At 39.7% G+C, this 27,118-nt stretch overlaps 1 protein-coding gene across 1 annotated transcript in view; it reads right to left on the reverse strand.

The window, feature by feature from the left end:
* Positions 1-981: 981 nt before the first annotated feature.
* The window catches only part of NALCN (sodium leak channel, non-selective), a gene marked incomplete at both ends in the record, with an annotated part of 212,196 nt that continues 186,059 nt past the window's right edge, over positions 982-27,118 (reverse strand). Inside the window, 16 exons of the mRNA XM_080917023.1 lie at positions 982-1,175; positions 3,544-3,658; positions 6,662-6,811; positions 8,551-8,701; positions 10,966-11,123; positions 13,935-14,050; positions 14,700-14,832; positions 16,418-16,511; positions 17,346-17,494; positions 18,443-18,511; positions 20,979-21,098; positions 21,778-21,852; positions 22,047-22,153; positions 22,703-22,796; positions 25,329-25,427; positions 25,511-25,631. Coding sequence (XP_080773149.1) covers positions 982-1,175; positions 3,544-3,658; positions 6,662-6,811; positions 8,551-8,701; positions 10,966-11,123; positions 13,935-14,050; positions 14,700-14,832; positions 16,418-16,511; positions 17,346-17,494; positions 18,443-18,511; positions 20,979-21,098; positions 21,778-21,852; positions 22,047-22,153; positions 22,703-22,796; positions 25,329-25,427; positions 25,511-25,631 — 1,945 coding nt within the window. The remainder of the gene's footprint in view (positions 1,176-3,543; positions 3,659-6,661; positions 6,812-8,550; positions 8,702-10,965; positions 11,124-13,934; positions 14,051-14,699; positions 14,833-16,417; positions 16,512-17,345; positions 17,495-18,442; positions 18,512-20,978; positions 21,099-21,777; positions 21,853-22,046; positions 22,154-22,702; positions 22,797-25,328; positions 25,428-25,510; positions 25,632-27,118) is intronic.

The raw sequence follows: 27,118 nt of genomic DNA on the forward strand, positions 1-27,118 counted from the left end.
CAAAGTATCTACAGCCAGGATAAGCCATGAAGTTCACAATAAGTCTCAAGCACTCTCAAGTGTAAACTTTTAGCTAATTTGACCCTAACACTTTTATTCAGTATTATAAACTCGGTTATTTAAAGGATTTTTAAGTATTTCAAAATATTTTGGTTTCATCAAGTTCATGAAGTAACACACCTACAGGTTTGTTATATGCCAATAACATCTGTAGCCAATTCCTTTACATGGGACCGACATACATAACTTTCTTGGAAGCAGGCCAGAGTTCCATTAGAGAACTTGAAATCAGAAATAAAACTGTCCTAATATTTTTTTTATCATTAGGCATCTTTTTTAAATAACGCAAGAAAAAGAATATGCTTTAAAAATTCAGAATCTGTAGTTTTGAGTCTGCTGTTATTTTAGCCTGAGCTCAGTATTGACCTTCTAAGATCAATCATAAATAGTTTCTCCCAAGGGAAGTATTTTTATTGGAAATGGTGAAAAGGTAAACTAGAGCTATACTTCCTGTACTATAAATACGGGCCAGGCTGGGCTTAGCACTCTTTGAGAGGGATAGTAATAGCATACAAGAGTGCAGATGAATACAGCTTAGCTCACACAGACAGAACACACAAATATTTAATATACATCTACTACTGGTGCAGCTTCTAATAATATCAATATAGTGTTATACATATATTTTCTTTCTTTTCTTGTATTTCTGGGTTTCAAACCCAGAGGTTTTCACAGGTTGGACAAGTGGTCTTTCGCTGACTGACTTACACCCCAAGCCCCAAAGTTTCTTTAGTACATGACAGTAATCCAAAACAGCATACTCTTTGAGAAACCATTCCAATAAACGAACAAAATTTAACTCAAATATCCCATGCTTGGGTGAAATTTAGGGTTTAGCAGTTACAGTTTGTTCTCTCAATGGTAAGAGAAGCTATTAGCCGGTTGTTTTCACCATGTAACTCCCTACGCCTTGCTTCCCATCTAGATATCCAGGAGGTCATCTCCGCTCTCATCACTCTCCACGGTCAGCTGTCTGGTCCACCACTTCTTAACTTCGGAGCCACAGGAAGCCGTGTCTGGCATGGGGTTCATCTTGCACACCACAGACTTCATTGTTGTTCTTCCTCCAAACCGTAGGTTAACCGAAGACACAGAATGGCTTATTGGTTTGGGGGCTGTGGAATTGAGAAGAGTCCCATTATCAACGGGTCGTTGTTTCTGCATGCTTCAGACATTCCTGGGAAGTCATAATACTCTGAACAGTAGTGCTTTTGGCTCCATAATTCTATCTTCAGATGATAGGTGAGAGTCTTCCCAATAGTTTTTAGTTTATTCCTTCCAATCATTTTATAAATTTTGCTCATGGGTGGCAAATAATAGCTCTTGGGAAAATAAGCTGATGATTCTTTTTATTCTTAAGGGAAATATACACCACACACAGACATAATTTGTATAAAATGGAAGTGTAGTGGTATGTATAAGCCAGTGTGTATTAGGAAAACAAAGGGAAAGAGTGGTAGTGCAATTTAAGGTAAGGAGAGATGGGGAAAGCAGATGTGACCTGCTTTCCATTGCCCTGGTCTCAAATCCCATATGTAACCTGCAGATATGAAGTCACTGGAGGTTGTGTGTTTATAAACCTAAATTTTCTTTTGTGTGGAATGAAGACAATGCAAATTACCTCACCATAGTGCCAGGAGGCTTGAGGTGGGCTAATGAAATGACCTCACAATGTGCACAGTGTGTTACCTGGTGCCTCTTTAAAATATACTTAACTTCCCTGTGGCCCCTCCCACTTAGCATGATCCTGATAGTTTGTCTCTGTAGTTGTCACCACTTTTGACACTGAGGCAACAGAGACAAACACTACTGTTAATGTCACCCATGTAAGTGAATGTCAAGGAGGGACATTCTTCTCAGCTCATCTCTCATATCTGACCTGTAGTGTTGAACTGGCAGTGTGGGCCAGGCCCTTATCACCTGTATGCAGCCTGCTATGATATTCTGTAGCCTGTCATCTGCATCCAGACACTGCCAGAGGCTGGCTCTTGACTTGTCACCACATCAGTTGTCCTAAAGCCTCAGTTGCAAATATCATCTTTTGTTTATAAATCTTTAGTGTCTCCCTCTTAATTGCCTATATGATAAAATTGAAACTTTCCAGTCTGTCATTTAAGGATTTTCACACTGAGGCCCTAACACCTACTCAGCCTTGCCTCCTATTTCTCTTAGCTTTGCTAAAACTAGACAAAAGTTATGTCTGCTCTGAACGCTCCTCAGGTCCTTCCTTATTGGTGGCTTTAAAATCCATGGCACATCTAGCTTTAGAATGTAAATTGTTCTGCCATTTGCTTTGTGAACAGACAAGTGACAGAAGACGTTTCAGGGTGACTCAGTCTCACTTGTTTTGGACTCAAGATAAGCAGAGTGAAAGGAGAGAATGAAGCTCTATTTCACCATAGTCTCAGATATCAACAGAGGGGAGACTGGGCTATGTGTAGAACTGTTTTCCCCATTGCCCAATGTTCCTTCATGAGCTCATCTGGGTTTTCTGATACCTCACATTACATCAGAAGAAAACTCTCTTATTTGCTCAGTGTGGTGTGGAAAATGAATAGACTTGTGAGGGTTGAATGAAGAAAGCCAGGTAATACCCTGGAGTTAGTGACTGGCACACAGTGGTCAGTGATACGTTGAGGTTTGTGACTGCCACCTCTGTCACCAAGGTGAGGCACATGTTAGAGTGGTGAAACACAGCATGTGTTGGGATAAAGTAGGACCTGCGCCTTTTCTGAGAACTCCATGTCATTTTCTGAAGATTATATCTACCCATTCCTTCTCAGATAGGTTTTGCCCATATTTGAAATGCCTTGACTGTACCCAGGAAGCCCTTGGAAACCTCTTCCTCCTCTCTTTCTGGATCTTGGCTGTAACCGCTCATTTTGTTAACAGGTGCCGTCTTCTCAGCGATGGCAGCTGCAAATGAGGGCCAATATAGTTATGTTTAGAGAAGTTACTTCGAGGAGAATGTTTCTGATAAGGGAATACATTTCATTGTTTTTCACTGTCTATAATAACCAGATACACACCCTGTTTGGGTCTGAAATGTCCCCCAGAGGCCCAGGTTATTGGAGGCTTGGTCCCAGCTCCTGCTATTGGGAAGTAGCAGAACTTTTAAAAGGTGGCAACTAGTAGGAGGTTTGGGTCATTGGGATCATGCCCTTGAAGAAGATTGTGGGATGGCAATCTTTTACTCTTTTGTTTCCTGGTTGTGGTAAGGTAAGGTGCTTCCTCATGCATTCCCACTACACTATGCAGCCTCATTACAGCCCAGTAACAACAGAAGAACTGACTGAAGGCTGAAACCTCCAATGAATATGTCTCTAACCCTTTCTTCCTTTTAAATGGATTTTCTCACATATAGTGTAACAGATAGCTGACTAATACATATCTACATATTAAATAAAATATAAAACCCAAAATAAAGAGAGCAAATTACTCTTAAATGTCTCCAGCAGGTAGATAAATGATGGATATACCTACCCGAGGGCAGACGCCATTGCCCAATCTTCCTTTGGGGTTTTCCAGTATCTGCTGCATCCTGTCGACTTCCTCTGTCTGACAGAGTAGGGCTCAAGAGCTGCTGCTGACTGCTTGTCTACATGGGAGAAGTATTGGTTATTGTGGCTGTACTGGCTGGTTTTGTGTCAACTTGACAGAAGCTGGACTTACCACAGAGAAAGGAGCCTCAGCTGAGAAAATGCCTCCCTGAGATCCAGCTGTAAGGCATTTTCTCAAGTAGTGATCAAGGGGGGAGGGCCCAGCCCATTGTGGGTGGTGCTATCCCTGGGCTGGTAGACCTGGGTTCTATAAGAAAGCAGGCTGATGAAGCCAGGGGAAGCAAGCCAGTAAGTAACATCCCTCCATGGCCTCTGCATCAGCTCCTGCTTCCTAACCTGCTTGAGTTCCAGTCCTGACTTCCTTTGGTGATGAACAGCAATGTGGAAGTGTAAGCTGAATAAACCCTTTCCTCCCCAACTTACTTCTTGGCCATGATGTTTGTGCAGGAATAGAAACACTGACTAAGACAGTGGGTCTCTCTCTTAAAAATCCACATATTTAATTTGTCACAAATATTTGTACAACTTTATGGGGTGTAGTGTGGTAATTATTATGTTTTTATAACATACAGTGATGAAATCCAAATAATTTTCATTTCTGGCTCTCATATTCTACCATTTGTGCGTTGGAACCTTGTGACTTTTCTATTTTGAGGTATTATTTTGAGATGTATCAGAGACTTGTGAAGATTATGTGTGACAGTAATCTTCACTGTCAACTTGATGGGGTTGAGAATCACTGAGGAGCTGTACCTTGTCTGTGAGAACATTTTGGGGGTTGTTTAACTGAGGTAGGAAGACCCATCCTGAATGTTGAAAGCCCTTAATAGAAAGGAGAAAGCAAGTAGAGCTGCAGCATGTACTTCTGAGATCCAACTATGGGTGCAATGTCACCAGCTGCTTTTCCTTTACCTATTCCCAACCATGATAGAACCCATCCTCAAATTGTGAACCTAAATAAACCCTTCCTCCTTAAGTATCTCTTAAAATACTTTCTTTGACAGAGCAAGGGGAAAACAACTAATATACTATAGCATCCCACTTTTCTTAGAACATCAGAACTAAAAACTTGAGTGGAACCAGAGGGCATCATGTTAAGTGAAAGACACTCAGAAAGACAAATGCTGTGTATTATCACTCATTTTGAAAAATGATTATATAGAACAGTTTGGGCTCTTTCTTAATGTTGTTTTCCTCCTTCACAGCTCTCTAGGTCATGTTTTTTTAGCCATTTCTGAAGAGTGCCCACTCTTCATTCCCTTCAAGCCTGAGGATATCACTGGTTTCTTAAACTAAGCTGCAAATGAAGCAAGGAGAATGGCATTATAGGGGGATAGGGTATCAGGGATAGGGCATTTTGTGGCCATGAACTTTTTCTAGCTTAGAGATTAGAACCAGGAGCTCCATAAGATGCATCTCGGAAGACAGAGCTCTAAGATATGCTATGGGGAAGCCCAAACTCAGGACTACCTCATGCTGAGGACTCCTAGAATTTGCCTCCCACTCTAGTTTACCTGGTTCTTTGCTCTCTCCTCATAATTGTCATCATTTTTTTAGATTTACACTATTTATGTGTGTGTGTGTGTGTGTGTGTGTGTGTGTATGTGTGTGTGTGTGCATCTACAAAAGTCTGTGTGTACATGTACAGGTACCAACAGGGACCAGAAGAGGGTATTTGATGCCCTGTATCTAAAGCTATGGGTGGTTGTGAGCGGTCAGATGTAGGTGCTGGGAATGACATTTGGGTCCTCTGGAATAGTAGGCATCTCTCCAAACCCTTTCTGTCTTGGTTTTCACACCACATTAAGAATTTTTCTCCTACTTGTTTTTTTTGGGGGGGCTACCTGTTAGAGAGTTCTGCAATCATTATTTCCCCTCCAGCATTGGCCCTGTCTCAGTGTCTGCCTAAACTTGATCTAGCTCTTCTTTGTAAGGCAGTGCCAGATGTCTTAGAGTCAGACCTGTGGCAGGGTGACTATGGATCTTTCTATTGGCCTCTTTTGTGGAATTCTCCCATGCAAGTCTGTAGAAGGAGGTAGGTGAGTCCTGGTTTCTTGTTGGGAACCATGAAACCACAGAAAACGGTACCTTCCCTGGCACAACAGGTCCTTTTGCAGCCTTTACTGGGCCATGGAGTCCTACTCTTCATTCCATCCCTTTCCTCTGAGTATGTTTTTGTGCATCACAAACTGTGCAGCTGGACGTGCTACACAGTGTGTTGGATGGACTCCATGTGATTAGCATCAAATCAATATTGCAGCGGCATAAAGGGGCAGGTCTTCCCCACCAGCTGCTTCTCATAAGCACAGGGCTCTCCCAGATGCTGGAAATTCTGGCTTTTTGTTTGTTTGTTTAATAGGCATGTAGAATAATTTGAAAATGAAACTGTGTTTTAATAGACAGAAGATCCTCAAATAACTTTTCTGAGTTCTATATGCTCCTCCACTGCCCAGCTAAGAAAAGATAAATCCCCAATGCATTTAACTATCAAAAAGGGTTGAAAGCCAAGTGCATGCATTTTCCTAACTACTGTAAATTTCTATGATGTACTGAGGCGAAAAATATTAGGGCTTCATGTAAACCATAATCTTTTAAAGCACCTAACATTTATATGCTCAACATCAGCTATTATGATAATATTAAAATTTTAGATGAAAGAAGCAAGCCAAAACCACTGAGGATGGGACTCATTTCTAGTCTACGTATTCTATAGTTTAAGTCTTGAGTGGTTTATAAGTTGAAGGCTTGGTCTAAGACAATAAAGAGAGGTAGTAAAAGGTTTAGGAGATGGAACTTAGTGGGAGGAAGTTGTGTTATTATAGGGGCTGAAGACTGTCCTTAAAGAGTATATTGAGGACCCATCCTCTCTTGCTCCCTGGCCTTCACACAGAAATAAAAGCATATGGATATGCACATTCTCATTATTTTGGGTTCTTTCCCAACAAAAGGTCATGTGAGAAATTCTGTTATCGATTTGAAATATGTGCGTGACCAGCATAACTCTCAGGGAACATCCTTGGGCTAAGGGTGCCCTATCCTACCTCGGGTTGCATATTGTGGTCTTGGCTGTTTGCGTTGCTGTCCTCGCTTGGCTGGGTGGTCTCAATGCTGGGGGGATTCAGGAACCGACTCAGCTCTTGCTGCTGGCTCTCTCTCAGGCTGTGGATGATGCTGCATGACTGCTGCTGTTTCTACGGAAAATGTGTTTTCATAAGGAAAAGGTTCCCACTTTCTTACCCCATTCCCAACAAGTCACAGTTTCTTCTTCCCTCTCTGAAGACCTACGGGAGTGCTGACTTCTTAGGAAACTCCAAGTAAGGATCCTGAACTAGTTTTGAGGATGTTAGACTGATATACAAGTCTTAGAGATTACAAGCATCCCCATCTTTTTCATTTATATAACAATTGGATTTGTTATGCTCATCCATACTAGTTTATATTTTATTAAAAATTACTAATGTGGGTGCTCCATCTTTTATCTTATTTAATTCTATCTTTATTTAACCGATACAAGCCCGCTGCTATTTTCCTGAAAGTTCTAGATACCAGAGAGTCTTGAGAAGATGAAAAAAATCTTTGACCTCTAACCTCACGACTTGATTATGGACTTTGTAGGCCAGACTGGCAGGTCAATTCAGCAGCAACCTCTCTTTCTTGGCAAAGGCCTTCTTAGGGTCTGAGCAGGGACATTTGTGACTCATGGAACACGAGTTATGGTGACCTTATTTTGATTGGATTGCTGTGGGCAGCTCACCTTGCTCTAGGAGGCTGGGCTGGAGTATTTCTTTCCTTTGGGTATGTTTTTCTCAAAAAGAAATGCATAGTTTTGTAGTGGGTGTTGGTTTTTTGAAGGACAGGATCAAACGAATCTTAAATCACATTAATTGCATTGCAGGAAGTAGATACTGAGTCATGTGCTTTTCTTCTTTGTATGTGAAGTATGAGTCAAAAGCATTTATAAATGTTAATTACCCAATAGAAGTACTTACTGGAAACACAGTATATGCTAAAGGAGTACTATTTCTTAATATGTGAGAGCCTCATAAAAACTTACAATTCAGAAGGCAGCAGGCACATCATTAAAATTTCATGAGAGGTAGTCCTTAGAGACTCAACTACGGGATAAACCATATGTTAAAACTTTTAGCAGCAATTTAAAAGTAGTTTTGTAAATTTTGTCTCTGTGGATATTTTTGGGATTTCATACCGTTGAGTTTAATAAGTGGAGATCATAAATATTTTAATACCCATAAATTGCTTGTTTAAAGCTTCATTTTATACAAATTTGATTCGATTGAAATGTGTGATGGAGCCTCCTGAGGGGAAAGAGCTGAAGCTGATATAGAGTTACAGCTGAATCAGAATCCGACACTGTACATGGATAAAGAAGATACATTTTAAGGGATATCAGGTCCTTCAATTTGCTCCCCCTGCCCCTCCCCTGTGTGTGTGTGTGTGTGTGTGTGTGTGTGTGTGTGTGTGTGTATGTGTGCACGCGCACGCATGCGTGCATGTGATGGTTAGTGTTACTTGTCAACTAGACAGAATCCAGAATGACTTGAGAGACGGGCTTTGGACAAACTTGTGGGGGATTATATTGATTATTGGTCTGGGAAGACTCATCATAATTGTGAGTAGGAGCACTCCCTGAGAAAAGGGGCCTGGAATATATAAAATGTTAACAGTGGGATGAGCATAGTCATGATTTACTCTCCATTTCCTGATTATGAATACAATGAATATATATATATATATATATATATGATGTAATTAAACTCCTGCCATCTTGAAGTCCCCTCCATAATAGACTGTATACACTACAACTGTGAGCCAGAATTAGCCTTTCTCTTTTAAGTCAGAGGTTTTTTTTTTTTTTTTCCCCACAGCAACAGGAAAGAAAACCCAACCCTTGTACTTGTGGTTTACTCACAGCCCGTATGCGTTTCAAGCACTTCTTCAGCCACATGCGAATAGTCTGCTTAGCCACCTCCTCCTCTATGGTGTACTCCAGCTGCTCCCTTGCCAGCAGCTCCTCTAGCTGCAGGCTCTTCCTGATGTCTACAGAGCGATAGGACAGCATGCTAGAAGATGGAAACAACAGCAACCACTAGTCAAACTCATCTGGTGTTTCAAAATGCAGAATACATCTTTCCAGACAATCAGTGTAGGGTTTGATGCTGCTCACAGCTGGGTAAGGTTAGTTTTGGTGCCCCCCTCATTGAATAACCTGGCAAGGGAATAACTGAGATACTTAGAACAGTGACTGCATCTAAGTGGCATGCTAGAGAAGTAATATTGACTGCTCTAGTTATCAAATACATACTCTGGAATGTTCTGCAGAAAAAGAAGAGTACTTGTTTCACTACTTCCTCATGGTTGGCTCTAATTGGTGATGGTCAATATACTTGCCTGTGAGTTCTACATGTTCTATTCCACTTTCCACTCTGTTTCATTTTCCCCTTTGTACCCTAAGGAGTTATTCGTTTCTAAGGAGTTATTAGTTTCAGATGATGCACAAACAGAGCTAAACTCTCTTGAATCAACAGGTCCAGACAGTGGTAATTAAAACTGACACATTGGTACAGAGGGGAGAGTCAGGTAATTCTTAGGAAAGACTGACTGGTCTGGTACTAAAGAGGAATGCTGACCTATCTGGTAAGACTGTTAACTCTAGTTTAGCCTCAGCACCCAGGACTCTCATACAGCCTCTGCTTTGAACTTGAGGTCACCATTAGAGCTCAGTTCACAGCATAGTGACTCTATAATATTGAGTCATTGGTTTTCATTTCTTTTCTTAAAAAAAAAAAAAAAGATTTCCTTCTATTGCAGGGGAAAATTTTGCATTGTGTTTCATAAAATGCTTCTAAGTCCTCTAGACTCATCATGAACTCTATTATTATGCAACTTCTGTGAGAAAAGAGGGCCAACATCACCACAAGTGGCTTTGCCTGGGTCCCTTGTGATCAGATGCACCACTATACTCTAGAGGTCAAATACTAATAATAAATAACAACAGTAGGTCTGTGTACCTCCTATCACTACAAAGAAAAATCAGCATCTGGAGAGGCATTTCACTCTTTCTCACTCAGACATAATCTTGCTCCATCTTTCTATATTTCTTAGTTTATTCATGGACAAAATAATAGCAAGAGGCAAAATAAGTAACTTCACCAAGGTTCCTCCAGACCCTTCCTTTGCTGTTCTGAACCTTTTCCTTTCCTTAGCCACAGGTGGAGTTTTCTCTACCTGAATTATACCAAATGACAGCAAAAATGTGTAGCAATAACAAATATTTAATATGCCAGCTATATGTAACATGAGTAAATTAGCTATTGTCAGTCAAGGGTTCTAGACAGTTTCTATGTCACAAGTCCCTCTGGAAGGGAGCATTGGGAAGGACTTCTTGCAATAATGTTTCACGTGCTATTATAAAGGAAATCAACTATATTCAAACAGTCTTTCTATTAGTTTCTTTGATATGAGGGCATACATTCTTCTATTGGCCCACTAAATAATATGCAGTTGATGTCAAGTGACACCATACCTTGGAAGGTCTTGTGGAGCATCAATATTTTAAGATTTCTATCAAGAGCTTCGAGTTGTGACCTTATGTGTAGAGTTCATTGTAGCTAGTTAAGATAAGGTTTAATTGAAGATAACTGGTTTCAAGAAACCACTGGATGATCCAGGAGAGGGTTGGAACAGGTTCTTCTCCACAACCTCACAAGAATCAGCCCTATCCTTGACTTCAGGTTTCTTGCTTCTAGAGTCAAGAGCATCTTCTGTTGTTGGGACTTCAACCCCAGTATCTCTAGGAAGCTAATGCAAATGTCCTTCAGAGTGACTGAGTTGAAGCCTTTATCCTGTCTTGTACACATAAACCACTCAGAAAATGGGGTATTTTAAGCAACAGGGGTAATTATCACAGAGCAGGTGGGGCAGATTCTTCTAGACTCACCTGAGTGAGATCTGGATTTTATCTCCACATTGTCCATTGAACCAACTTAAGTCTTGCAGGACCACACACCCTTATCTCAAAATAAAAAGAGAAAACCATGCCCTTCATGTCTTCTCTCTCTCTTTCCTTCTGGGATGGCAGGTGGCAGGACACTGCTTTCTATCCTTCTCATGTGTGGCAGTGATAAGACATGATCATTATGGGGCAGCAAGAAAGATTACTTCATGCCTAGAATGTGTGCCCTAGCATGATAACCATGGCACTGTGGCAACTCGGGTTTCAAAATCCTTGTTAACTGAATTCTTGGTCTTCTTTCTCTGTGTCACACCTTTAATTTCTGGCCTCAGTGAATCTCTATGATACTGGTTTGTGGAACCAGCTTTGTACCTCAAGACATCATGGAAGGTGACGTCACCACCATTGTGCAGCCTCTCCATCTCATAGCACATGTGCTTAAACAGGAGCTTGTCTTTATCAAGGTCCACTTCTAGCCTCCCTCGTAGCAGCCGTAGCAGAAACTTCACTCGGAAGGTGGGGATCACACCCTGGATGGGAGAGCACAAGGGCCAGCAACATAAGTCGTAAGAAGAAGTCTAGGGTCTCCCTATTCACCGAGTCTCTTTTCAAAGGGAGATAAAGACAGCAAAGTAAGTTTATGAGTCAGGACTGGTGCCTCTCAAGCTTCTAATCCAAACACCAGGGACAACGAGGCAGGGGATGACCAGTATAAATAGCACCAGACAGGAAGAAAGTCACTGGTCTCTTTGAAACCTGGCAGAATAATGTGTGCTAAGCATATGATGTAAAGCACTAAGCAGTAACTTTCTGTTGCTCTGGTTCTATGGGTTATCATATTATTGACTTTAGAACTAGGGAGGGTGAGGAATATTTATGTAGCTTTCCCTGGAGCCAGAACTTACTAATTATACTCAGTAGTCTACCCACCTCTCCACATTCACCATTAGTATTATCCTATAGGTAAGCAATGCATATACATACATACATACATATATACAAACATACATACATTTATACATACATTTATACATACATACATACATTTATACATACATACAGACAGACAGACATACATTTATACATACATACATACATACATACATACATACATACATACATAACCCTGCTCATTTAATTTGGGTCTTAGACTTAGCATTTGCTCATTTGTTATTTTGCTTCCATTAAAAGATAGCTCCTTTGTAGAACTTCTCAATGGTTAGAACAACAGTTCTAGACAGTGAGGTCTCAGCTTTGCCCTCCTTCTAGGATAAAACACATCTGAACATAGAAACTATAAATGGTATCACTGTATTCCATGTAACACAGCCTAACTTGCCAATTCTGACTCTATCTTTGAATGGACCTGGTGCCCTAAGGCTTCTTGTTAGATATTAGCATCTTGGTGTTAACCAGGGTGCAGTTATGTATGTATCGTGTGAGATCAAGTTCCTCTATGTATCATGTGAGATCAAGTTCCTCTGTGTAACAGTCACAGAGCCAAATATAGATCCAAATGAGACAAAAGAACTAAGCCAGGTATCCCTGTCCTCCACAAGTTACTATCTCAGAAGTTCAGGAGAGACTGGAGCCCAGTTTAGAGAAAAGAGTATACTAGCAGAGGCAGAGAGTAAATCTGTGAAAAGGTCACCCTGTATCTCACAGACCCTGGGTTACAACCACACCTTGCCTTCCAGAGCCTTACTTATATCTACTATGCTAGCTCCTTGTCTCTGTATTAAACTCTTCCTGAACCTTTTATGGATTTTCTTGGGCTGGATATTTTTATGGCTGAACTTTCCTTATTTTTTGATGTAGGCACAATAGTCCCCTCTTCACTTACACCTTCATGATCATTTCAGCCAAGGCTCTACCCCAAGCACGTGCATACTCTACTATCTTCAATATGCTCATAAATGTCTGGAACTCACAGATGTAGAATATCCCCTACCAAAATGTTAGCATCAGAAGTCTTTCAAACTTTAGATTTTATGGACTTCTGAATATCTGCATTCCTACAATGAATGATATTGGGGATAAGATCCAAGTTTAAGCATAAAGTTCACTCATGTATTTTTTAATCTTTTAAAAAACAAGTTCTTGTAATCCAGGCTGACACTAAACCTAAGGCTGTCAAACTCATGAACCTCTTGCTTCTGCCTTCCCTGTAGTACGACTATAAGCAGGTGTCATTCACCTGTGTTTCACCTATGGCATATATCCAGAAAGTAATTTTATACAATATTATTAGCACGATTGGGTTTTGACTGTGACTTGTCGCATGAAATCTGGTGGGACTTCCTCCATTTGTGGTATTGTGTTGGTACTAAAAAAAGAACTCAAAGTCCGGCATTAGTTTGAATTAGGGGTCCTAACCCGTGTCATTGGTACCATTTCAGCTTTAAGTGGTCACCCCTTCCTTTAGGACATAAGCTTTGTGGGCACAGGAACCTTTCCATTTGAGAATTGCTTTACCTCGGTGCCTAGACAAATTTAGACTTTGGGAAGGTAAGGATGGGTAAGAGGTCAGAGAGGAGAGGAAGAAAGGAAGAACATGCAGGATGCTGAGGTGGAAAAGGGGAAGACAGGTGAAAAGAAAGAAGGTACCTGAGACCAAGACACTTGCCTCTGCTTTAGCTAATTCTGGAAAATATTGGGTAAGCTTTATGGGTAAGATATTTACATACTAGCTTAGAATAGCTCAAAAATAATCAGGTCTCCAGGTAATTAATTAACTTTAGTGGTGCTCAGGATTGAACTCAGGCTGTTTTACATGCTCAGCAAACACTCAGCGACTGAGCTACACCGCAGACATCACTTGTTTCATCTAGATGGCTGCTTAAGGTTCAGATAATGGTAAGTTCGTAACAGATTTACCTCTGGGAGCTTCAGTTCCCCTCCTTCTTTCTGCTCGAGCCCAAGGTAGATATCCTTGAAAATCCTTTATTTTCTTCCTTTGCTCGCCTTTTGAAAGTCTAAAGACCAGGCTCTTCATTGTTGGAAAGGACATGAGAAGAGACTACTCTGTTCCCCTGTCCTTGTATACTCACCTGACTCATCAATGCAACAGTGACAGTTCCAAATTTAGTCTGTCAATTCTCAGATCCAAGATACTTTAAATGTATCACTTGTTCTCATTGTGATGAGAGCAGGTTTCCAGTGACACTACTCCCCACACCTAGGTTGAAGAAGACCTTGAATATTCAACTTTCTGCTTCCATTTCCCAAGTGCTGGGAATACAGTGATGTACCACCACACCTAGTTTTATGTGGTGCTAGGGATCAATCACAGCATCCTCTACATGTTTGGTAAGCAAATGAGCCACACCCACAGTTCCTACCTCTCTTTTATCATCTACCATGTTCCATATGATTTGAAAATGGCGAAGATCATTGTAACTCAAAAGCTGGTCCTCTTCAGTGGAATAGAACAAAGAGAAATTCTCCACAATTATGGCTAGGAAAAAAAAATCAGATGTTAGACATATATGATAATCTGTCACTTTTTAGAAAAAGTAAAACATCTATTATAAATAATAAATATTATCATCCACATTATAAAGCCAATATTTCAAAGTGCTTTCAGTACAGTTTCCAAGTTGGCATGTCTCTCACTTGAACTAAGCTATTTATTCAGTACTTGCCTTTCCAAAACATGAGGGTCATGGGCTCAAAGGCACTTTGGTTAGACATTCATGCCAGCTGGCTTCTACTCTTAGTTGAGAGGTCCAGGATATTTTAAGGGTCATATTGGGCCTGGATGGCCCCACAGCTGGGTGAACAAAATATATCTTTAAAAACCAAACTGATATTTCCAGGCTGTAAAAGTAGCTCTCCCTGATTTGTGTTCAGCCTGATCCATGGGAAGAGCTCTTTGGGAATTAATGAGCATAATAAATAGGACAATTCTTGAAACTGCAATCAACTGCCATTTCCATGCCTTTCAGAGGTCTTTTCAGCTCCTGGGTTGAGAGGCAACAATTTATAATTAATGCCATCAAACACCCGCCCCAAGCAATCCAGGATAATTACTGGAAAATTGTACATAATTATCCAAGTACCTGAGTTTGAAGAGATGGAAAAATAATTCCATGAACATCTCTTACCTACAAGCAGATTCAGCATGATGTAGGCGATGATGACATAGAAGGAGCAGAAGTACATAAGTGCCCCGGCATAATTGCCACAGTCTGTTGCCCAGTATGTAAATTCATCTGGAGTACAAAACGGAGGCTGAACCTGTGGGCCAGTGGGAGACATGGAAGGCATTGAGGGGAGGGAAGGGCGCTGATTTCTTCTGACTGTAGTGCTCAGTGAATGTATTCTTGACAGTATGGGATGTAGTTAATTTAAAACCATCAAGCAAAAGCCACATATGTCAGACACACACATCTTTAACAGCAGAATTCCACAAGAGTGTTTCATCACTCTATGCTTTTTTGGTCCTGTCGATGACCCAATTAAATTGCCAATGATAGAAGCAAAATGCCAGTGAACAGGTTTCCTCAGGGACATAAGCTTCACAGTCCACCAACAGACCCTGGGGTCAAACTTTAGGAAATCAGATAAAGAAGAACTTTATTATTTTTTTTTAACTTAAGCAATGGATTAATTTGTATGGAATAGGCTACACATACCAAATTCACATTCAAGTTGTGTAAGGACTAGTCCCCTGAACTAAGGCACCAAAATGAAATGTTATAGAAATTTATAAGGTTCAGATTATGCAAAGCCTCTGCATTCTGTAGAGCCCATTGAAATTCAAACCCTTCTGTGATATACTCCTGGTTTCTCTCAACCAGATAACTAGCTCTGTCTTCTGCATTCCCACATATTCTTCTGGGACCCCCATGTAGGATTTATTTAATTGTGCCGTGGGTTATACCTGGTTGGATAAATTTGGTTTCCACTTTTCATGTTTAAAATTCTCTAGACTCTACTATGTGGTATACTTGTGCCAAGTGTTGAGGATAGAGTAACAATAAAGAGGCATTCCTGTTCCCTGGCAGCTGACAACAGCTTAATATCATAGTTTCCAGGATAAGAGGTATTAGCTCCATGTGGTAATTTAAATTTAATTCATATTAATTAACATCAAGTAAAAATACATGTAATGTAAAGCAGTTTTTTAGATGCACTAGTCACAGTTCAGTAGCTCAATACTGGGTCATGTGTGGCTTCCTGCCTGCACAGCACAAGGTCCCTCACAGAATACCTGTAGCACATCATTGGTGTCTATGAGCTGAGAGGAAGTAGAAAGAAATGAGGTTGACTCTACAACTCTCTAGAAATAGTATGCTGCCCAAACAAGAAATATAGAGAGCTGTAGAATAGATACCCACAGTTTTAAGTGTGGGCAAAAAATGCCTAAAGAAGCAAGCAGTAACACCACGACCCAAGGATGATACAGACTTATTGAATAGAAAACAGGACACCAAAGGGAAAAATGGCTCAGATTACATGATATATGTTCCTTGAGGAGCCTTTGTACATGGAAAGCCTTGTACATGGCTCAGGACAAACCAGGGATTTAGTGATCGTTCAATGAATGCATTAAATAAATGTCATTACTTTGATTGGTAAGCTATGAAGGGCAGACAGGAAAGGACAATACTCATTCTTAAATATGCTTATAATAGTTTAAGTTATGTTAAGTGAATATTTTATTCTTTATCTTTATATCTTGTAATGTTCAAAGTGCAACTTGTGGACTAGACAGTCAGAATATTTTCTTTAATACAAGGCCTTGATGTTAACATGGATACCACCGCCATCTGCGCATGAGTGTATGCTGAGACACTGGTAATAATAAGGGGATATTTACCATACAATCATGCATGATCTTGTTCCAGTCTTCCCCTGTGACAATTCGGAACAAAACAGTAATGGCTTTGCCAGCTGAAGAAAAATTAGCATGCCTAATTTAAGAAAGGAAAACAGAATGGAAATTTCATGACTTGTTATTATCTTGAAGCAGTATTAGTGGTCACCACCCAAATACATGGTGTTTGCAAACATGGTTGCCAGGTTATCGTTACGAAAGCTTAAAGCCCTCCTGCTGCTATTGACACCTTTCTGCAAGTATAGGTACCGGACAAGCCAAAACTTTTACAGGGTTATCAACTTACTGGCTTTGAACAGTACAATTGAGTTATTACTTTGCCTACTAAGAAGTGATTCCTCTACTTGGGTCATAGAAGGAGACTCAGCCATGTGCCAAATAAATCACCCACCAGTGAGACATTTGTGTGTATTTTGTTGTGTTTGAACTTTAAAGAGAACAACAGCAGATGCTTTTATAATGTGGGTGATGAGCTTTAGGAAATTTTTTTTTTCCACAGCAGAGTGATTTTGTAGGTTCTAGCTTTCTATATTTTGCTGAAAAAGAAAATCCTTTAAAAACTGTTTTAATCACCCCCCCCCCAAAACAATATAGCCTTTCAGGGAGATACATGGGTAGAAAAAAAATACTGAAATCAGGAGTTGTTATTCCTGACAGTGAGTAGGATTATAAAATCTTTTTGTTTGGTTTTTGCATTTTCTAAGGGTTCTAAAATAAGTTAGCTTATCTTTGTCAACTGGAAAATATCATTTAAAATGTATATATTTCATTTTATTTTCCAACACATTGCTTCCCTGTTACACCACTTTTAAATCTTTAATAGTAAAAAAACCCACATAAGTTTGTACTTATGATATTATTATTAAGACATTTGCTTGGAAAATAAATAGGAAGACAAATACATGCTGACCTGTTAATGTTCTCTCCATACTTGACGGTACCAAATAGAACAACCCCAGCAAAGGCATAGCACAACAGCAAGAGAAACATTCCTACGATGATAAAGAAGCTCTTGTACATGCTGACAACCACAGTCAAAAGGAGCATCTTTAATGTCACCTACAGATGAAGAAGGGTGTGGAATCAGGGCAGATGGAGAGGGGAAGACAGGAGGTAGGAGAACAGTCATTTCAAGCTGTAGCATACCTGGCTGGTGAATAATATATAAGCAGGTTGGCTACATACTGATTCCCAAGTATATCATTTGAAAGTTGTTTCCTATTAGATATTCAATCTAAATATTATTCAAAACCATCTGGCATTGTGAAATCTTATTCATACTTCAAACAGTTCAGTCACTCCAGAGAAATTAACTAACAACACAAGCTTCTAAGACTTCCATTTACTCTTCTTTTGCAACCTAGACATCTATAAAGTCAACACATTATTGACCTGCAGCAGGTAAGTTTACTATTCTCCCACAGACTTCCTAAAAACCAAATGTAATACTGGTTTATTGCTAAACAAGCACCAATTGTTAAGCCTTCCAGTTACATGCATATATAGAAGCCATATGTAAAATAATGCTAATGACAAAAATGGAACAATGACCCTTCAAAACAGAGACCACAGAGGTGTGTGTGTGTGTGTGTGTGTGTGTGTGTGTGTGTGTGTGTGTGTGTGTGTGTAAAGGCTAACAAGGAATACAAATCAACAGAGAATAAGAAAAACACTATCATCAATTATAAACTTTCTCTGTAACAAAGTTAATTTAAAAAAACACAAATTAATGTACATTAGGAATGACATTGGCTTTTGGTTCCAGAGTCAAAATGTTTTCCTTCCTTTATGGTTGAGTTTCCTCAGCTAATATGATGAATAACATAACAGGAATCATAGTCAAAGATAATTAAGCTACTGACCCAGTGCAATAGTTAATATTTATTAGTCTTGACTTATGATGTTTAGTACTTTGTTAAACATATCAACCAGGTTGGCTGCGGTCTGTTGTCATCAATGTCTCAATGCTTATGTGATATTTGAGAGGATCCTGCATAATCAACTTACATGCTTTCCACAGATGGAGAAAAATCTAAAGACAATCACACAGGCTCCCATCATGTAGGTGTATGCATTCTGAAATTTAAACAGAAGACAGGTTTATTTGTTTTTTTTTTTTTTTTTTTTTTGCACAAAAGATCTTTTTATGGTATTATTTCTATGTCTTCTGTGAAGTCTAGGGAATAATTAGTTTAATAAAATGTAAAATTTTCTATAAGAAATTTATCTGAAATAAAGGTACTGGAAAGGTCACTGCAAAAACTCATGAATAAATATTAGACCTAAAATCAATTCTCTAACAAAACCTTAGGTTTTGTTTTGCTCAACTGAATTCTGTATTTTGAAATTCATTTCATATAAAGCAGTGAGGATAGGGCAAGAAAGGTACAGGGTGACCATGAAGGGGATTGGGGCTACATATTGGCTAGTAGAAGTCTTGTCTAACATGTCTGAGGGCCTGGGTTCAATATGTCAGTGTATAAACCCAGTGGTGGTGATGTTTGTAATCCCTGCATTTGGGAAGTGGAGGCAGAAAGATCAGAAAATTAAGGCCATCCTTGACTACATAGTGACTTCAAGGCCAGCCTGATCTACATGGATATTAATTTAAAAAATACCAGTGCTTGAAGGCAGTTTTTTTGTTTGTTTGCTTGCTTTTTTAAATTTTGTTTTGTTTGTTCAGTTTCCTGTTCATGAATCAAACCATTTTAGAAAAGCACTCCATCCCCAGATAAGGACTTCATCAATTTGCTCTTCCAATGTGTGCTTAGGGCCAGAGATCACTCTGTGCTTTCTGATTCACAAAGCTTCTTCTGAGAAACAAAGATGCCACTGGCCACAGCATAACAACAGTGACATTCAGCGGATGCCAAAGCATGAGCATTCTCCAGAAGCTGCCTAGCCAAATAACAACAGTCCCAGATGGGTCCCTGAGAAGGGGGTCTACTGAGCTCCTTGGTGAGACACAAGGACAAGAATGTGGGCACAGAGCCTTGTTGGAAGGAAAGCTTTCCTTCCCAGCAGTCCACTGCAAAATATGGCAAATGATTGCTTTTCTCAGAGCAGAGGTTCTTCTCGAGGAAGAACAAAAGCAGTAAAGCAGAATAGGGAAGGCTTAGAATTCCTTCTGTGGGGATATTTGAGATTAGGCCTCCTGTATTTTTCCATTTAGTGTTTGGGGGATGATGACTAGATAATTTTTACATGGATCCCAAGTCCTAAGAAGACCTATGTTCTCACTTCTGCAAACCTTGTGTTGTATTATTACATGCCATGGCTCATACTTCAGGCATAGAATGTCACCTTTGTCCAATCCCTACATCCTTTCATCCTAGCTAAGGGTGTCTGAAATGTTCTGTAGATGGAGCCCAGTTACTTGTAGGGGAAATGCCTTCCCAGACCTCTTTGATGAAGTCATTACCCAATCCTTACTGTTTTCATGGACCATAGGATCTCCTCCATCTTTGCTAGCACACCCATAGTCCTCATTGGTTTGTGAGCACACAGTGAAGATCTCTCCAGGTTCTTAGGCTACAATGCTTATCAGTGCAGCGAATGTCTTTGCTTTGCATAGCACTTCCTTCCTGGTCCTTCTACAGTGCTTTGCTCATCATTATGTTCAGATTTTTGTTGAACAAACTGAACATAGGTTCCTGAATTTAAACAGCTTCTAATGCTGAAGGCAACCACTGGTTAAAGAATGCTACTCAATATAAGTATGAATACTGCAGATCCATATTTCAGCAAGCCCCTTCTGATAGGCAGATGGGTTCTATGGGTACTGAATGCTTCTTGGCATGCCTCAATTACTAACGACAGTGGGAGAATGGGGAACACTGGTAATAGCAATCACTGGGACTACAGAACACTAATGGGATGGTAACACTTACAGGTATTTCTTACAAGCTTCTGTAATGTTTAGAGTGTACAATGTAAGCCAGCATCACGTTGGTGAGTATATTTCCATTGAGCAAGACCACTGTAGAATAAGCCTAGCCAAGTTTCCCATGGGTGTAGATTTGGGGCTAGATCTTAGACATATGAAGATTGATGGGTTCAGAAAATTGATATTAGATGGCTGTGAGAGAACAGTATCTTGAAGGGTACCTATTGAGTACACTATAAATCTTATATGTGATTTCAGGGATACAATGGATACCACTCTTGATCTCAGGATGCAGGGTCTAAATCTTCAGATTCTCACCTGCTATGTGAATTTAGATAGGTTTCTTCATCTCCACTTCAGTGCTATCCTTTGGTAAAATGAAGAGTTAAATGAGACTGTCTTTAAGAGTTTTCCACTCTAGGTCTTTGAAGATCCAGGATTTTGCCTGTGTGAAAAGTGTAGGTGTGTGTGCATATGTACATGTCTATGTGTATGTATTTTCAAACATGTACCAGGGCTCTCAAAATCAAAGCTGGACTATAGGGAGTTTGATATAATGCCTAAGAGTGGCTAATATGGAATGAAGAGACTGGGAAATGACTTGAGCTGGGAAAAAGCTAAACTATCAACCAAAGTAAAGTATAATGATGTGTTTACCAGCAGAGCAAAATGGAGCACCACCCACACAACACCAAGGGATGTCACCAAGAGATCATATCGGTTTCTTCTGCTTTGCCAGAACCCAGCTGGTGACATTGCTATGATCTTCATTGTAACCTAGAGAAAGCAATCACAGTGGACAAAGGTAAGTGTTTAGGCATGATTAAATCAATTAGATTTAATCATTATATAATTAATCATCATATATACATAATTAAGAATATAGCTAATAAAAGAGATACATATAGTTAGCAAAGATATCATTTTAAAGCCAAGTAGCCTGCATATCTATTCTCCACACTCCTTCCTGTGAGTTTTTTCATAGCTAAATAGTCATTGCAGGTCATTTTTCTACCATGAGTGAAAAACTGTATTTTGAGAAACATCTGCCAATTGACAGCAAAATAATTACCCACTTGAATTTCAACGAAGATTGTATGGCAAACTAGATATGACATGGGGGACAACATTTAAGGTGATCTTGTCCGGGCTGCTGGCATATTTACACTGTACTGTAATCTGAATTCCTGAATAGCAATGATTTATGTCCTGGGCTGCAAACATTCAAACCTTGTTACTAGGCAAGCTAATGCTCAGATACAACAATTGGCAGGAGTGTTTCAGCAATTAGAAAATTTGGAAATATAAAGTGAAGTCTTTCTGATGTTAATCAGAACCTACCCACTTTAAAAGGAAGGGAGCATGAAGCTAGAAGTAGGTGCTACCAAAGGGGAGCCCCCATTCCCTTTTAATTGTTCTTAGCTTCTCCCCCAGAGAGGCGAACTCATTACTGTACCTCTAAGACAAAGATGAAGGTGAAGACGACCGACATTGTTGCCAAAGGAACTGTCACAGGATCCTCAACATCCCACTGAGACCAGGAGAACACAAAGTTATTGCCACATCCACCAGATAGACTTTTCTCTTTGCTACTCAGCTTATATACCAGTCTTATCATCATTATTACTAGAGATCAGAGGCTGCAAATGACAGTGTGTGCAATGCTTCTGGAAGCACAGGGGAGGGGTGTGAAATCACTCCAGAAATCTCAAGGAGAAACAATACCTTGACAGATAGCAACACAGATTGGGCCAGAACCAGCAATGCGATAGTCCTCTTAAAAAATGGATGTTGGGTTATGTCATACATTTTAGCTCTAAATCCATCATTATCTGAAAAAAAAAAAAAAAAAAAAAAAAAAAAAAAAGGAAGAAAAAAAGAAAGGTTTGGTGAGGGCTTTAGACATGGCCAGATTCACTTTCTTGTCTTTCATATACTTTAATGTTCATTTTCAAACCCGTTACAGCATTCCTTTCCAGTTCAATCTATTGTGAAGTAAGTGCCTTGGAGAAAGGACTGGTGCTGGATATCAAAACGACAGCACATAGCACTGTCCGTATTGAAAGAAGAAGTGCGTCATTCAATTTCTGGTAGCTTAGTACATTCCCCTTATATATATCTAAAAGGCAAACACAAATATATTTCATTTAAAAAATGAATTTCCATTAAGGCTTATTCAGAGAGCACTGAAGCACAGCCTTTGGGTGGCTGATTTGAATAGCCTTAAGGAGAGAGATCAGCAGTTTTGAGTCTGTTTCAATATTAACTTATGCACAACCCCCTAGTGGCCTCACGATTATTATTTTAATTTAAATCTGAGGCTCTTAGGGAAGCAAGAACACTAGTGACCAACATGAATAAAATCAGAGCATCTTTGATACCAGGCCGAGGTGGGAGATGAAGAGGCTGTGCAATCTTCAATCTGCTCTTGAGATCTTCCCATCTTCTCTGATCTACCGTCAGCAGGGCTGTCCCCTTGGAAACAAAGGAAACAGTGGAGGGAAAAGGAAATGAGAAATACGGACCAGATGGCTTTACAGGCAGGACCAATGTGGGGGACCTGAAAGAAAACAATCTGCAAGAACTATAGTGGTTGGAGAGACATGGTCAGAACGAGTCACCCATAATGACAGGCATTTCATCAGGGATCAGGGCATCACTGGGACATTCAACAGTTTCCAGGGTGTGTCACTGAAGACCTGTAACATTTGGGCTTGATAAAGTTTCAGGAATGTTTTCTACATACTAGCTGTGGCTAGTTTAATTGAATAGTAGCCTATCAGGTATCTGGATAGCTGTTTGAAAAGGGCATTGGTTCTTTATACATCATTTTTAAAAAAACAGTTCAATAGGTGCAATTATAAAACTACTTTTAGTGAACAAGTCATAAAATTTTCCTTTTCCAGAAATAAATGGTATGATAATTTACTAGATGTTATAAAGAAGATTACTTGATAAAAATGCACATAAATGATATTGCATTGTAGTATTCTGCATTCAATTTATTATACTACATTACAGGGGCAGACATATAATTGAAAAACTAAGGTTGAGGGGAACTCACTCTCTTTATCTACTTCCTTCTGTAGAGATAACAACTGTATTTTCTGGAAACATCCTCCTAGCTTAGCTTTCAGAATTGTGCGCTTTCTAACTGTATAAGTACAGAGGAGAAAAATTTGTTTTTAATTTCTAAATTGGCATGAATTATATTCAATGTGTATTTATTTGTGCAGATTTTTCCTACCTTTAAAAATGTATATATTATTACAATATTTATTTGTGTGTGTATGCAGCTGTGTGTGACACACACACACACACACACACACACACACACACACACACACACACACACACTTACATAATTAGAACATTTTATTTCCAACAAATCAAGTTTGTGATATCTGAAAAAGTGGTTGCTAACTTCTTCCTCCCTCTTGGCATCTGTTTGGCCTGACACATCATAATCCCAAACAAGCTGTCACTTCCTGACTCTTTTAGGGCATAACTATGGTGTTGGAGGCAAAGAATCCTCAGTAATTCATAGCTATTTCGAGACTGGCAGTTAATTATACAGTTGCTTCCTGTTATTGAGCATTATATGCTGGGTCACTCATGCTGCTGACTTGTGAGCTGCCCTAGAGCTCAGTTCTCTTGCATCCAGGGCTCTTCCAGGGATTCCTAAGCACCCTGGACTGACAGTTTCTTATCTGTTTGATAAATGTGCTGATAAGCTCCTTCCTATATTCTGGAATTCCCAGTGTCTACTCCACCACATGGCTTAAAGGCACCTGAAAGGACACATCTTTCTCTCTCTGCCTGATACTGAATGGAACACACTGGAGGGTTAGAGTATCTTGTTTATGAACACTCTAAAAAGTAAAACAGGAGGGCTAGTGACATGACTGCTGCTGCTCTAAGAGACCATCTTTCTGAGAGTTGGCATACTATTGGGGCCAAAGGGGGATTTTAAAATTTGTAGTCTTTGAAAAGCTGAATGAAATGAAATGCTCATTTAGGTGCACATCAAAGGTGGCAGTTGACTTAGTCAGTGACACCATACACATTGAGCCTGGAGACAGTGGATGACATAGTCTCTCATGAAATCACACAAACTCTTGCATGGAAATCAGTCATCACTGTGCACAACTGAACAGCAGGTGCTTCACAGGCAAATGTAGCTTTTTACTTTAGAGGTTTTAACGCTCTTACATTAGAAGAATCACAGAACCTGTAGTCATAGGAACAGAGTCAGACTTTGGCCCTAAGTGGCTCGCTCATTCACAAATTGTAGCATCTTGAGAAATGGGTCTCTATCATGGGCCCCCAGAGCTTGTATGCATTTAAATGTGATTCTCCCAGATAGATCTTCCAAGAGACAGTATAACCAGTCTCTCCCAGAACAACAAATATCAAGGGAAGCTTCCTTTAAACTTGTGCTCCATAGGAAACCACACTCCTGTTTCTATCCATGAGCTTTGAATCCACTACAAGAGCTATTGTAACTGAGGTTGCTTCCTGAGTTTAGAAAATATGTAAAATTTACGTAGATTTTGAAAAATCTTTTTAGTCTTTGAACTGTCCTTTTCCCTTTATATCACTTCTACCTACCCTTTCAAAATCCTGAGTTCATTCACTGAGCGCCAAAGAAACACACAATTCACATTTTTATAAAGGCAGTATGGACTACAATCAGAGCATAACTTGAGACTAACATATTTTATATAACTCACTGTTAATCCTTCCCATCTGAACATAGGAGACATGTTTCTCAGCTGTGGGGAAATTATTGTTGCCATAAGGGTTAATCTAGGAAGAGAATTATACTCCTAAGTAATGTACCCAAACCACAGCAGTGAGGCAGTTTGCAAAAGAGTTTTATACAGGTTAGTTACATGAGTCACATTACAATTTAATATGGCTCCATGCCGTGCATGAAAAAAAATTAGCTTAAAGCAAGGGCAAGAACAAAAATTAAGTCTGTGCTATTAATCTAAGAAGACTTACCTTGTTTTCATTGAAGTTAGCAATAACTACACCGACAAAAAGAGTCAGTCCAATCATGCAACCCAGGAATACGAAAACATGGATATAGATTCCATGAATCTGTGTGAATGAAAGATGTTATTTATCAGAGCCAATGGGAACCACTCTGTATGTATTTAGAAAAATCTCATGTGGTTGCTTACCGGCCCCACACGATGAATAATGACATCCCTCACTTCTACCCAGCCTTTCAAGGACAGAACTTCAAACAATGCCAGCATAGCATTTCCCACATTGTCAAAGTTAAAGTTACGAGGATTTGCCCTGTAATTAGGAAAGAGAGATGTTGGATGAGTTCAATGCACCCAGTGGCCCAATACCTATAGTCTTTCTTCTTCCCTCCCTTCCTCCCTCCTTCCCTTCTTCCCTCCCTGCCTTCTCCACTCCCTCCCCCTCCATCATTCTCTCCCCCTTTCTCTTTTTCTTTCTTTCTTCCTTTCTTTCTTTCTTTCTTTCTTTCTTTCTTTCTTTCTTTCTTTCTTTTTTTTTTTTTTTGAGACAGTGTTTTTCTGTGTAGCCCTGGCTATCCTAGAACTTGCCTGTAGACCTCAGACTCACAGAGATCTGTCTGTCTCTGACTCCCAAGTACTGGAGTTAAAGGCATGTTCCACCACTGCCCAGCCCTATAGCTGTTTCCAATCCTGGGTGTAGAGTCTTTTGTCTGGAAGATAGTTGGGTCCTTCAGCATTCCTCTGCTAAGTTATAGCAGTGTGCTAGTATGCCATAATTTATTATTATGTTCTTTCTCTTGTGATGGGTGTTCTCAAGTTAAAGCTAAAGGCTCAAATCTAGATCTAGTTCAAGTGATGACATAACCCTCTACCTTCTCCTACAACACCCCAAACTGGAAGCTAAATAACACTAGAGTTTTGCATGATGGGACATTGTGTTCTGGACATGAATTCTGAAATAGTATAATTCCCATACAGTAGGTGCTTACTGACTTGTTTTACATATCCTTGTGAAGGTGATGTACCAAGAGGCTCCTGAGGCAGAAGACATCACTCAGTGCAGTATATTTCTATCATACTCTGTGAGGTCTTTTCCTTTTCAGTAACCTCAAATGTTCTCAATAGTTCCTTCTTGTGATGTCCAATGCACAGTCTGCTGTCTACATCTATAGCAGATTTATAATACCTCAAACACTTGCCCCTAGCATTCTTTGTTTTCTTTTGGGGTAAAGGATGCCTGATCCCATGTTTGTCTCCCTTGTGACTGTGTTTCTTTTTATTACCTGGTGGGTGTTAGCTAAAACAATTCATCTTCAGTGCCTTCATTCTCCTTCCTTTATGAGAGGCTACTTTAAACAATTAAAAATTTACATGATTCTTGAGATCCATTCTGAGGCCAAAGGATAATAGAGCTCTGGGCTGTTGGATGCAATCACCCACCTTCCACTTCCATCTTTTTTTTACTGTGCTATCTTATCTACTGAAATTTAACTGTTGTGAAGCCACACTCTAGAGAAGCATTTGGCTTAATATTTTCATATATCTTTTATGGTTTCTTAACTGTAGGAATATTCATGAGAAATGTCTTTATAATACATGGGGATCTGATGAAAATGTCTAAGACTACCACTGGCTTGGACCTCAGGACTTGAGGATGACTGGCACAGGTGTTTGGTGTGAACGTAGAAGCTCCACTCAGATATTCAAATTTTAGAATTCTGATTTATTATTTTTTGTACGAAAGTACAAATATACTATCTTGGAATTTCACAATAATCTTTCCTTGGGGAGGGTTCCCAA

The sequence above is a fragment of the Micromys minutus genome, assembly GCF_963924665.1.
Source record: "Micromys minutus genome assembly, chromosome: 5".
Classification (NCBI taxonomy): Eukaryota; Metazoa; Chordata; class Mammalia; order Rodentia; family Muridae; genus Micromys; species Micromys minutus.